General features: G+C 45.3%; 1 protein-coding gene across 1 annotated transcript in view; it reads right to left on the bottom strand.

The window, feature by feature from the left end:
- Window positions 1-14,238, bottom strand: part of CCT3 (chaperonin containing TCP1 subunit 3) — a 193,033-nt gene that overhangs the window by 88,026 nt on the left and 90,769 nt on the right. Inside the window, exons 11-12 of the mRNA XM_069217997.1 lie at window positions 7,892-8,072; window positions 6,888-7,133 (exon numbers count right to left, since the gene is read on the bottom strand). Coding sequence (XP_069074098.1) covers window positions 6,888-7,133; window positions 7,892-8,072 — 427 coding nt within the window. The remainder of the gene's footprint in view (window positions 1-6,887; window positions 7,134-7,891; window positions 8,073-14,238) is intronic.

The following is a 14,238-nucleotide window of genomic DNA, read 5'->3' as shown; positions in this document are numbered from 1 at the left end:
ATCTCCCATTGACTTCCATTACAAACCCGACGCTTGTTTCTACACTGCACCCGGCCGCCCCCGCGCTGCTGAGGGTGAAATTTCTGTGTGGGCTTGTGTCCCCCCCGGTGCCCTACAAAACCCCCCTGGTCTGCCCTCCGAAGACGCGGGTACTTACCTGCAAGCAGACCGGAACCGGGGCACCCCCTTCTCTCCATTCTAGCCTATGTGTTTTGGGCACCACTTTGAACTCTGCACCTGACCGGCCCTGAGCTGCTGGTGTGGTGACTTTGGGGTTGCTCTGAACCCCCAACGGTGGGCTACCTTGGACCAAGAACTAAGCCCTGTAAGTGTCTTACTTACCTGGTTAACCTAACAAATACTTACCTCCCCTAGGAACTGTGAAAATTGCACTAAGCGTCCACTTTTAAAACAGCTATTTGTGAATAACTTGAAAAGTATACATGCAATTTTGATGATTTGAAGTTCCTAAAGTACTTACCTGCAATACCTTTCGAATGAGATATTACATGTAGAATTTGAACCTGTGGTTCTTAAAATAAACTAAGAAAAGATATTTTTCTATATAAAAACCTATTGGCTGGATTTGTCTCTGAGTGTGTGTACCTCATTTATTGTCTATGTGTATGTACAACAAATGCTTAACACTACTCCTTGGATAAGCCTACTGCTCGACCACACTACCACAAAATAGAGCATTAGTATTATCTCTTTTTGCCACTATCTTACCTCTAAGGGGAACCCTTGGACTCTGTGCATACTATTCCTTACTTTGAAATAGTGCATACAGAGCCAACTTCCTACATTGGTGGACCAGCGGTGGGGTACAAGACTTTGCATTTGCTGGACTACTCAGCCAATACCTGATCACACGACAAATTCCAAAATTGTCATTAGAAATTCATTTTTGCAATTTGAAATTTTTCTAAATTCTTAAAAGTCCTGCTAGGGCCTTGTGTGTTAAGTCCCTGTTTAGCATTGTCTTTTAGAGTTTAAAAGTTTGTTAAAGGTTTGAAATTAGATTCTAGAAACAGTTTTAGATTCTTTAAAAAGTCTTCCAACTTTTAGCAAAATAATGTCTGATACAGAGATGAATGTGGTGGAACTCGACACCACACCTTACCTCCATCTTAAGATGAGGGAGCTAAGGTCTCTCTGTAATATCAAAAAAATAACCATTGGCTCCAGACCTACCAAAATTCAGCTCCAGGAGCTGTTGGCAGAGTTTGAAAAAGCCAACCCTTCTGAGGATGACTTCACAGAGGAAGAAATTAGTGACTTGGAGGGCAATTCCCCCCTTCCAGTCCTAAATAGGGAGACCAGGGCCTCTCAAGCCCTGTCTCCAAAAATGATAGTCAGAAATGTTGCTTCCCTCACAGGAGGGTCCAGCATTTCTGAAATCACTGAGGATGCTCTCAGTGAAGCTGACCCCCTGTTAGCCAGGATGGTCAAAAGATTGGCTTTGGAAAAGCAGCTCCTAGCCATAGAAAGGGAAAGAAAAGAGATGGGCCTAGGTCCCATCGATGGTGGCAGCAACTTAAATAGGGTCAGAGATTCTCCTGACATCCTAAAAATCCCCAAAGGGATTGTAACAAAATATGAAGCTGGTGATGACATCACCAAATGGTTCACAGCTTTTGAGAGGGCTTGTGTAACCAGAAAAGTGAACAGATCTCACTGGGGTGCTCTCCTTTGGGAAATGTTCACTGGAAAGTGTAGGGATAGACTCCTCACACTCTCTGGAAAAGATGCAGAATCTTATGACCTCATGAAGGGTACCCTGATTGAGGGCTTTGGATTCTCCACTGAGGAGTATAGAATTAGATTCAGGGGGGCTCAAAAATCCTCGAGCCAGACCTGGGTTGATTTTGTAGACTACTCAGTAAAAACACTGGATGGTTGGTTAACTGGAAATGAAGTGTGTGACTATGTTGGGCTTTATAATTTGTTTATGAAAGAACACATTTTAAGTAACTGCTTCAATGAAAAGTTGCATCAGTATCTGGTAGACCTAGGTCCAATTTCTCCCCAAGAATTGGGAAAGAAGGCAGACCACTGGGTCAAGACTAGGGTAACCAAAACTTCCACTGGGGGTGACCAAAAGAAAGGGGTTACAAAAACTCCCCAGGAGAAAGTGGGTGACACTAGAAACAAAGAAAAAGAGTCCTCTGTAGGCCCCCAAAAACCAGAACAGGTGGGTGGGCCCCAAGACACAACCCAAAACAAAGGTGGGTACCAGGGTAAGAACTGGGATGCCACTAAGGCATGGTGCCACAACTGTAAACAGTCTGGGCACCACACCAAGGACACTTCTTGTCCCAAAAACAAACCCCAGAACAAAATTCCAGGGGTAACCAGTGTAGCCATGGGAGATGACTCCTCAGATGAGGAGGTCTTCCTAGCCTTCAACTGGAAACAGGGCCCAACAGGTGAGTTGGAGATTCCAGAGGGAAGTAGACACTTCCACCACCTACTGGTGAATGGAATCCCAACCACTGCCCTGAGAGACACTTGTGCCAGTCACACTATTGTGCATGACAGGCTGGTGCTCTCAAACCAGTACATCCCAGGTGAGACTGCCAGGGTAAGAGTTAGCCTAGACAGGGTCACTAAGAGGCCTGTGGCTTTAGTGCCCATAGAAGTGGGTGGCACTCTTAGCTGGAGAAGGGTAGTAGTCAGTACAGACCTCCCCCTTGATTGTCTCCTTGGAAATGACTACCCAGAGGTTAGTCAGAGCCCAAGAGAGAAACTGGTCCAGTGCCAGTCCTCTCCCAAGGATTCTGGAAGTCCTGCCTCTGCAGTAAATGCAAGCAGGCCCCAGAAGAAGAAGAAAAGAAAACAGAGTAGGAAGGGTGGACAACCTTTAGCCAAGGTTACAGCAAGCCAAGGAGATTCTGCTCCAGTAGGGGAGAACTCCAAAAATGGCCCTGATAAAGTCCAACCTGACCCACAAGAAGTCCTGGCTAGTCAGGCAACTGTTAAACCTGAGTGGGTGGCTCCTCAGCTAACAGAAGAAAGAGTGGAAGAAGGGTGTTTACTACAAGATGTGGTAACCCCCCCCACTCTAATACAGCAGACAGGCAACCTGAACCCAAAGAGGCCTGTAACTTAGCCCCTTCCCTTTTAGGTGAAGAGCTAAAGGTGTGGTTCTGGGCACTGACAGCGGTCAGTGGCCTCTGCTGGGTGTTAGCCTTTATGGCTGCACTATCCTTAGCATGGTGGTCTGACCCCATGCCAAATAGCAAGTTAGGCCCCCTGACCCTATTAGTCATGGTGGGGTTACTCCAGCTCTGGGTAACCTCTCTGGGTAAGCTAGGGGTAACCCTGGCCAAGATAAGGTTAGCAGAGGTGGATACCTCTAAGACCAAAATAGAAAGAATGGGTGGAGACATTGAAGAGGCAGACAAGAGGCAATTCAGACTAGGTCCTATCACTGTGGAAGTAGGTCAGATCCCCAAAGGGAATGACCTGAACAGAAGGATGTAAGGCAGAGTAGGCCCTGCAACTAACCAGCCTATTTCTCCTACTCTTCCTCGCCTGACAGACTAGGAAGACTCTCCCAGCTTGGGCTGAGTCTCCTGGCCTGTGGGCTGGGGGGGGCTTGTGTAAAGAAATGGCTCCCTGTTGCAGTTACCCCCCACTTTTTGCCTGATACTGATGCTGACTTGACTGAGAAGAGTGCTGGGACCCTGCTAACCAGGCCCCAGCACCAGTGTTCCTTCACCTAAAATGTACCATTGTATCCACAATTGGCAGACCCTGGCATCCAGATAAGTCCCTTGTAACTGGTACTTCTAGTACCAAGGGCCCTGATGCCAAGGAAGGTCTCTAAGGGCTGCAGCATGTCTTATGCCACCCTGGAGACCTCTCACTCAGCACAGACACACTGCTTGCCAGCTTGTGTGTGCTAGTGAGGACAAAACGAGTAAGTCGACATGGCACTCCCCTCAGGGTGCCATGCCAGCCTCTCACTGCCTATGCAGTATAGGTAAGACACCCCTCTAGCAGGCCTTACAGCCCTAAGGCAGGGTGCACTATACCATAGGTGAGGGTACCAGTGCATGAGCATGGTACCCCTACAGTGTCTAAACAAAACCTTAGACATTGTAAGTGCAGGGTAGCCATAAGAGTATATGGTCTGGGAGTTTGTCAAACACGAACTCCACAGCACCATAATGGCTACACTGAAAACTGGGAAGTTTGGTATCAAACTTCTCAGCACAATAAATGCACACTGATGCCAGTGTACATTTTATTGTAAAATACCCCACAGAGGGCACCTTAGAGGTGCCCCCTGAAACTTAACCGACTATCTGTGTAGGCTGACTAGTTTTAGCAGCCTGCCACAACCCGAGACATGTTGCTGGCCCCATGGGGAGAGTGCCTTTGTCACTCTGAGGCCAGTAACAAAGCCTGCACTGGGTGGAGATGCTAACACCTCCCCCAGGCAGGAATTGTCACACCTGGCGGTGAGCCTCAAAGGCTCACCTCCTTTGTGCCAACCCAGCAGGACACTCCAGCTAGTGGAGTTGCCCGCCCCCTCCGGCCAGGCCCCACTTTTGGCGGCAAGGCCGGAGAAAATAATGAGAAAAACAAGGAGGAGTCACTGGCCAGTCAGGACAGCCCCTAAGGTGTCCTGAGCTGAAGTGACTCTAACTTTTAGAAATCCTCCATCTTGCAGATGGAGGATTCCCCCAATAGGGTTAGGATTGTGACCCCCTCCCCTTGGGAGGAGGCACGAAGAGGGTGTACCCACCCTCAGGGCTAGTAGCCATTGGCTACTAACCCCCCAGACCTAAACACGCCCTTAAATTTAGTATTTAAGGGCTCTCCCTGAACCTAGAAATTAGATTCCTGCAACTACAAGAAGAAGGACTGCCTAGCTGAAAACCCCTGCAGAGGAAGACCAGAAGACGACAACTGCCTTGGCTCCAGAAACTCACCGGCCTGTCTCCTGCCTTCCAAAGATCCTGCTCCAGCGACGCCTTCCAAAGGGACCAGCGACCTCGACATCCTCTGAGGACTGCCCCTGCTTCGAAAAGACAAGAAACTCCCGAGGACAGCGGACCTGCTCCAAGAAAAGCTGCAACTTTGTTTCCAGCAGCTTTAAAGAACCCTGCAAGCTCCCCGCAAGAAGCGTGAGACTTGCAACACTGCACCCGGCGACCCCGACTCGGCTGGTGGCGATCCAACACCTCAGGAGGGACCCCAGGACTACTCTAAGACTGTGAGTACAAAAACCTGTCCCCCCTGAACCCCCACAGCGCCGCCTGCAGAGGGAATCCCGAGGCTTCCCCTGACCGCGACTCTTTGAATCCAAAGTCCCGACACCTGGGAGAGACCCTGCACCCGCAGCCCCCAGGACCTGAAGGACCGGACTTTCACTGGAGGAGTGACCCCCAGGAGTCCCTCTCCCTTGACCAAGTGGAGGTTTCCCCGAGGAACCCCCCCCTTGCCTGCCTGCAGCGCTGAAGAGATCCCTAGATCTCCCATTGACTTCCATTACAAACCCGACGCTTGTTTCTACACTGCACCCGGCCGCCCCCGCGCTGCTGAGGGTGAAATTTCTGTGTGGGCTTGTGTCCCCCCCGGTGCCCTACAAAACCCCCCTGGTCTGCCCTCCGAAGACGCGGGTACTTACCTGCAAGCAGACCGGAACCGGGGCACCCCCTTCTCTCCATTCTAGCCTATGTGTTTTGGGCACCACTTTGAACTCTGCACCTGACCGGCCCTGAGCTGCTGGTGTGGTGACTTTGGGGTTGCTCTGAACCCCCAACGGTGGGCTACCTTGGACCAAGAACTAAGCCCTGTAAGTGTCTTACTTACCTGGTTAACCTAACAAATACTTACCTCCCCTAGGAACTGTGAAAATTGCACTAAGCGTCCACTTTTAAAACAGCTATTTGTGAATAACTTGAAAAGTATACATGCAATTTTGATGATTTGAAGTTCCTAAAGTACTTACCTGCAATACCTTTCGAATGAGATATTACATGTAGAATTTGAACCTGTGGTTCTTAAAATAAACTAAGAAAAGATATTTTTCTATATAAAAACCTATTGGCTGGATTTGTCTCTGAGTGTGTGTACCTCATTTATTGTCTATGTGTATGTACAACAAATGCTTAACACTACTCCTTGGATAAGCCTACTGCTCGACCACACTACCACAAAATAGAGCATTAGTATTATCTCTTTTTGCCACTATCTTACCTCTAAGGGGAACCCTTGGACTCTGTGCATACTATTCCTTACTTTGAAATAGTGCATACAGAGCCAACTTCCTACACTCTGGCAAACCAGAAACAGAGCCTAAGGTTCTTAGAGTCTGTGGGGGTTATTACAACTTTGGAGGAGGTGTTAATCCGTCCCAAATGTGACGGATATACCACCAGCCGTATTACGAGTTCCATAGGATATAATGGACTTGTAATACGGCTGGTGGTATATCCGTCACTTTTGGGACGGATTAACACCTCCTCCAAAGTTGTAATAACCCCCTGTGTCTCTAATCTTTCTATTCCCCAAATGTGAACAGCCTGAATGACTAAGAAATGCTGAGGCAATGCACAAGACGTATCAATATCAATTTCATAGCAGTCATAATACAGGAAAACCATTACCACTGTTTTTTTCAGTATCAAGTAACGTGTTAGCGCTTTCTTTAAATTACATGTCCTAAAAAATACATTTATTCAAATATAGGCATGTTCTTTTTGTTTACAGGTTTTTCCAATTAAGAAAATGTATATTTAAAGTTTGTCTGAGATTCCTGCCTGGAATTACTGGACTTGGTCTGAATATGGAAGAAACTACAATGATTATCGCACATCTATGCACACCAATGCTGAAGGCCTTAGTAGTCAATGAATGAAGAAAATTCTTACTCTTAGCGATGTTAGCACACGAATGGTGCTCGCACCACAGTTCTGAATGAGTGTCCTTGGAATTACTTCCAGCGCATGTGACACAGCACGGTATGGCCACTGCTCCACTCCAGTCATGACTTTAGATTTTTCTGTCAAAATGTGGGCCACGGCCATCTCCGTAGCACCTCCTCCAGGTAAAAGGTTAGCGTCGATCAGTACATTACGACACACTTGCATAGCATCCTGAAGATTGCGTTCAACCTCCTGCAGTAAAAGTAAAAAGCTCAGGCATTAAAACAGAATAAAAGGATATGGTCTCTATATTGCTTCCAAAATAAACTCTCAAGATCAAGGAAAATATCAGAATACAGGGTGAGATTTAGTGAATAAGATGTGTAGAACTGAAAAGAAGTAGTCTAACAGATATTAGGACGTGAATGCCCATTTCTCTTTTTTTCTTTATTGTAAATAGAGCATTTAAGACTAACTGTGGTTATGGAGAGGGCTCTTGGAAAAGTTTGATGTTTTTTGTAGCATACATTTCAGATTACCGCTGTCTGTTTATACTTGCAGAGAGAATTTTTGTACCCCAAATTACCTTCATATTTACTGATTAATCGTCTACAAAATAGCTATCTTTGAGCCCTGAATTATGACATGACACCAGCACCAATATCCATTAGAGGTTAGCATTTGGAACATAATCAGGTTCATTGGAATCTGCTCCTTTAAGACTGCTACATTTGTCAGTCAATGGGGAAATCAGTAATAAGTCTGGACAAGGGTTTGCGGAAGCTCAAACCGCTGAATTACAGATGGAAATCAAAGACTGGGTATTCCATCAAAGCCTTCACATTCAGATTTTTTAAATTCCACTTTCCAGGCAAGGGGTTCTTTAAGATATCACTCAAAGCAAGCAATTAACAACACTTTTGTTTCTTGACAAATTACTCTTCATTCAATTGTGAGAGAACGGGGAATGAAAATCGTGAGAAACATAAAACAAAAGATAATTCACTTACAGCTAGTATTTCTTTGCTTGCACCTCGAAGGAGGATGGTGCAAGCTTTGGGGTCTTTGCAGTCTGTAATGTAGGTGAAATATTCATCACCAATTTTTTTAACCTCAAACATCCCTGCTCCAGTGCCAACATCTTCATCACGCAACTCATCGGTACGACTGGCAATACGAGCTCCACATGCCCTGAACAGGGAAAAAAATAATAATACAAATGCTAAAATCACAGCAAAACCCAGGAGGTGCCATTCACAAACAATACATTCAGATCAAATATATGCAATACTGGTGTCAACTGCAATTTTTACAAAGAAACGTTACTCACCTCCAAAATTAGTTCACTAGTGAGGGGACCTTACAATAAATCCCAGCAGCAAGGTAGCACCTCAGAAATAACATTTAACATTTTTTTGGTACAATCTTTCCATTAAAATAGTTGTGGTGCACAGCCAAACAAGAATGTAAATGGTGGATTTATGAGCGCTCCCAAGATTGGGATCACTGTCCTAAACCGATACGCGATACAACCAGCTAAACCACAAAACTTACTGTGGGATGCGATGCCATAGACCGTGCACCAACACTAGAACCTGATCAGATGCTGAGTCACTGCTGTTTTCTTCCATGCAACGGCATCCATGAGACCCTAAAGACAACCCCAATGAGAGTAACTGCTGTGCTTTAAACAGTGTGCTACTTGTGTGGTGAACCACCAAACAAGCACACATTACCTATTTTACGACCAATGCTAGAAGAGTTGCCTGGGGGAAGGGAATCTCATTGTTGTGTGGCCACTGCAGTGAAACTGGTGCAGCAAGCTATTTTCGAGTTTGCAACACCAGGTCAGCTTCCAAACTGGCAGTATATGTTTGAATGCTACCATTGCACAGTGTGGACTACATCCACAGTGATTTTCACTTTTAAAAACATTTGGCACTGTGAAAGCCTGAGGGGCAGAACCTTGTCAAAGATGCTGCGAACCAATGTCGCCGAACAGGGAGGCCCAGCGTTGTTGCGGTGCATGGAGTCCACAATTAGATTATTCGCTGTGTCACTCTCTTTTGGACGCAATACATTATGCCCTGTGGGAGTTCGTCTGGTAGCAGTTAAACAGTGTAGTCACTATTCATTGTGTCTACACCTTCATTACTGACAATGTTGTAAGCCTTGTGCAGAAGGGGTACAGGATAGTTGATTCAGTGCTACAGTTTGTAGAAATGCACTGCTAATATGACCATGGAGAAACTAGGACTTTGCCCAGCAGGGTTGTGTATAGTAATGTTCTAATTTGTGTCTCTCCTCCAGCTAAAACATGCTTCTGATTAACAGCAGCTGCTCTTTTGGACTGTGATGTGGTGACTGGTACGGGGGTCTATCACTTCCCCTGTCAGACTGTACTTTGCTTAGTAGTGTTGCACTACATGAACATCTTTTGGCCTGCTGGTGTTCCTCAATGAAGTGTGGTCAAAAGGTGTTTTTGAACTATGGGATCTGAAGCATAGCTTTAGGTGATCAACCAAAGTTCTTCTATTATGGCTGTAGTCTCGTCCTACCAGATACCTGGTGTGTTTAGTGACCAATGAAAGCATATATTCTGCTGGAAGCTTATACATATTCAACAAGTGGGACAAAACAGCACACACATACTGAGTTTCATGAAAGCAGCTTCACCCGGACCAAGACACTTGCCCCTTCTGCTGGGTTGACAACTAATGGTGATATTGCTTCATTGTTTCGGATGAATGCCCTGTTGGTGATCCACTTCCTCCAAAAAAGTGCCTCATGCTGAAGGTAGATGGGGTATCTTGTCTTGAGGTGTAGCGCAGCACCAGAATTACATTCAGGACATGGAAGGTGCAATAAGATGTGTGCTTACTAGACTTTTTGGTGGGGCCCTAATAGGGCAAATGAAACAATACATATAACAATTCATAAATTGTTCTTGGGAAAGGAGGACTTTAATATTGGTTAGTGAAATTATAACCCACTCTCCTGGTCAAAGATCTCCTAAAACCTCTTGTCTCAGGCCACTCATGATCAGGATACTGTGGTTTTGCAATAAGATCAACTTACTTCCAGTAGCACAAGAAGTAGGTGAGCTCAGAAACCAGAGTAAGAGGCTGTGTGCATACCCTGACATCACCAGGAAGGATGGCAAATGATACAATGAAGTTAAAGAACTGAGGATACCAAGTGTGAATACACTGTTGTGGATAAAACACTACTCCGTATCAAGTTTAGAACTGGATGTACATTTTTTTTGTCACTAATCCAGCACATGCCCTCAAGTATATACTTAAGTGAGGCAGAGGCTTTGAGGAATCCTGGAATGACCGGGTCACCTTCAAAGATTTGCAATACTCTTCTATCCACCGCCATTAAAGGTATTTGGTAGTGAGAATTTTTGGTGTTTTTTTCTTTTAATCATCCTTCATTGCGCTACCTCTTGGTTGCCACCATTTACCCAGACCTTCCAACAGTATGTATTTCCACTTGAGCAAATGTCAGCACAACAGCATGTATAAGGGATTGTGTTGAATCTGCATGAGTAGTTGGACTGTGCTTGCAGGGACATTAAGCAATCTATTGGTTTGGCTGGGATTAGTCATGTTGAGTTTGGCAATATGGTGGGCCTGGATTGATTAAAGCTGGAAGAACAAGTTACTTACCTTTGGTCACACCTGATCTGGTGCAGACTATACCTAGCTGCAGATTGCTTACCTTAGAATTCGTCCCCAAGGCGATTTTTTGTGATGTCAGCTTGGCATCCAGGCGTCACTCCGCCAATACAGTAGTCGCCTGCCGTTGGAAGAAATTTGTGGCAAGGTGTGCAAGGAAAAAAAAATAAAAAAAAATAAAAAATCCATTGATCCCCTTTCTGAGGCTTTACTTTTCATTCTATCCCTCGCCCAGCAGGGCTCTACTTCGGGCACTCCTAAGGGCTATTTATCTTCCATTTCTACCTTCCTGCGGTCGCATGATCAACGCCTGATCAACCCTCTTTGTACATGTTCCATATTTTACATAGGTCTTACTCATCTCTTTCCGTCTTTCCCATTCATTATGCCCCAGTGGGACCTTAATTTGACTAACTTTTTTGATGTGCGCTCCTTTCAAGCCTTTCCACAATTGTCCTCACCAGGCTTCTCACGCTGAAAACAGCCTTCCTTGGAGCAATCACATCTGCTCGTCGAGTGAGTGAGTGAGCTGCAGGCCTGGTCAGCTAAGCGGCCGTCCCTCTCTATATATCCTGAAAAATGGGTGCTTCGTACAAGGGCCTCTTTTCTGCCAAAAATGGGCACACCTTTTCATGTAGGCCAATCAATCACCTTGCCTAATTTTTATGCACTCCCACACCCTTCTAGGGGAGAGGAGAGACTCCACTGACTAGACCCAAAAAGAGCATAAGTGTTCTACCTTGACTGGACCCATGAGTTCAAGCTGCATGACTAACTCTGTGTGGTACGTGGGAGCGAAGAAAGGTCAAGCAGTGTAGAAGCGAACTATCTCTTGTTGGGTCGTATGCTGCATAAAGATCTGCTATGCACTGGCCAAGAAGCAACCGCCTGATGGTTTGTGAGCTCATTCACCAGAGCTAAATCTGCGACCAATGTGTTAGCATGTGGTGTTCCGGTCCTGGACATCTGCCATGCAGCAACGTGGGCATCTCTGCACAAGTTTACTAAACATTACTGCTCGGACAGTTAGGTCCGTGGGGATGCCGCACTTTGCCTGTTCAGTCCTGCATGACTTTCTCATTTGAAATTTTCTCGCAGACCCACCTCCAGGGATAGTATTGCTTTGGTATCTATTCTAAGGTAAGGAATCTGAAGCTAGAAGTCTATCAGATGAACAAGTTACTTATCTAGCTGCAGATTCCTTACCATCCCACCCATCCTCCCAGCTCTGCGAACAGATTTCTAGGGACAGGGATGCCATTTTCAGGCCCCTAGTTTTTTTGACACACCTGTGGTCAGTGTTCTTCATAGCTCCACACGAGGAAAGCTGTGAAAAGAAAGTGACACCAGTGTGCCTGGGTGGCACCTATATGGTTAGTGCGATGTCACTTCCAGCAGGCTGACTTCGGACGTGGAGTAAATAGACGCCACTTAGCGGCACGCAGGGGTACTGCTCACAAAAAAAAAAAAAAAAAATCCTATATTCCGGATCCAGTCTGACGCCTGGGGAGAATTCTAAGGTAAGGAACCTGCAGCTAGAAGTCTCTATCATATTGACTTTCCAAGCAAGTCGATTTGGACCACCATATGTCTAGGAGGCATGTATGGTTGTTGACAATACCTTGCTTAGGTCTGCTTTTAGAGGTCATCAAATGTCATCCTACGGAAATCAGATTTTTTTGGCCATTAATATGAGGTGTACTAACAACTCTGTTTTTCATAGTCCGTTTCCAATCCAGTTTTTAGTCGGTTTCCAATTTCTGAGTGTTCAAATGGCATATCGGCCAGAAACACTTTTGACTAAAACAGGCTGAGCTGTGGCAGATATTGTAGGAATCTATTTTTTTTATTCATGCTGTATGTCCCAGTGACCGCGGTGTGCATCTTATTAGACCAAACACTGTCTTTTATAAACACCCACTGGAATCATGATCAGGACAATGGTTTTTGTTCTGGGTAGTAGCATGGAAGACAGTAAACATGCTCAGGGACGAACTAGTGAGTGTTAGTGATGCAGCTTTATTTTGACTGATTGGAGGGAGGGGGAGGGAGGTTAATTTATGTCTGGTCCCGGACGAGAGAGTTCCTCTAGTGCTGTACTCAACACAGAAGAAATATATTGGCCTTCTAGATTGTGTAATGATTTGGGTTTGTGGACATCAATCAAACAATCATTGCATTTCTAGAGCGAATGGCTACTCTTAGTTTCCCAGTGCTTTCTATAAGGACAGGGATAGCAAGAATCTCAGAACAACCAAGTTTTCAGCAGTCTACAAAACTCCAGGAGAGATGTCCACATTCAGATTTTCAGAGGGAGAGGGTTCCAGAGAGTAGGACTCAGAACAGCAAAGGACCTGCCACCCTGCCTCAAACGTTTATTGCTGGCTTTGGTAGCAAGAAACTGATTGATAGCAGAAGATGTACGTGATGACCTAAAGGCTTAAAACTACTCTCCAGTTTAACTGGGTGGGTGTCAGAAGGATCTGTACATTTTGTTTGACCTCAGGATATTGCCTGGTCATTCTCTCTTCTGGTACTATGCAGTTCGAGGTACTGGTAGGCACAGAAAACTCTGGCCCTTTCAAACAAGAGCCCATAGAGCCTGGGTTTAATTCCTTAGTTAGCAAATATAGTGGCATTTAATTTAAGGCCAGATTGGGTTCCAAGAAGCAATTGCTTTCCCTACAGAAGACTCTAAAAGGATATAAAAGTTATCTGTTTAATGAACGAGGTAAGAATTAGTAGAGAAGCGCCTTACTAGACTAAGTTAGAGTCAGCAGAAAATGCATTACTCAGAGAGAAGATTCATTACTTTTTACCACGGGGCAGACAAGGCTAACTGACTTTAGGCAGAAATATGTTGCTACAGCTGACCGCCTATGTAACAGCAACAACAAAGACATGTAGACTGGATTTTTTGCCTCCAACTACCTAGTTAGGTTGTCCTCTCGTAATACTCAGAGCTCCTGGGTGGATTAGAGGACTGTGTGCCTTCAGCTGGTAACAAGCATGAAAAAGTCCTTGTGGTCAAAGGTGACACTGAGGAGCCAAGTCTCCATTCTGTGGTTAAAGTCTCTCAAAATTAACCTCCATATAGTTGCCTTTAAAAGAGGGCTGGCATTCGGAAATAGCCTTCACCTGGGGGTTCCAGTTTCTCCTTTTGCCTCCTCCTTGCCTGCAACTTTTAGTTTACTTTCTTCACACATTGCAGTAGTTTAAGTTCTTCAAATTGCATGGACACGATTCCACTGAGGCATACGATGATGGGCCCAATATTCAACTTGATGACTTTGAAAATGTAGTTAACACTGAAGAATGTGCAGGCATGGACACCAGAGTATCAACACTAAATCTCACATTACCACTAAGGATGACGCTTTACCAGAAAATTGGTATGAAGGCTTTGAAATCTGATCATTTGAAGAGAAGACAGTTTTAGTTATCAATCTGGACATGTTCATAATACATCATTCTAATGGCCCCCTTTCTTTCTGCACAGAGAAAGGCTACCCTCTGTGTGTGAATCTTTCTTTAAAATGTTAGACAAGGTGGTTGGAGCTAGGTTGGTTGCGCAAACGGAGCACAAGATCGCCATGTGTCTTGGAAGCCGCTGCAACTGGCTCCTTTCTGATATCCTCTGCTTTGGCACAGAACTACCTAGCAACGTCGAGATG

The sequence above is a fragment of the Pleurodeles waltl genome, chromosome 12 (assembly GCF_031143425.1).
Source record: "Pleurodeles waltl isolate 20211129_DDA chromosome 12, aPleWal1.hap1.20221129, whole genome shotgun sequence".
Classification (NCBI taxonomy): Eukaryota; Metazoa; Chordata; class Amphibia; order Caudata; family Salamandridae; genus Pleurodeles; species Pleurodeles waltl.
This window is presented reverse-complemented; position numbering and strand designations above follow the sequence as displayed.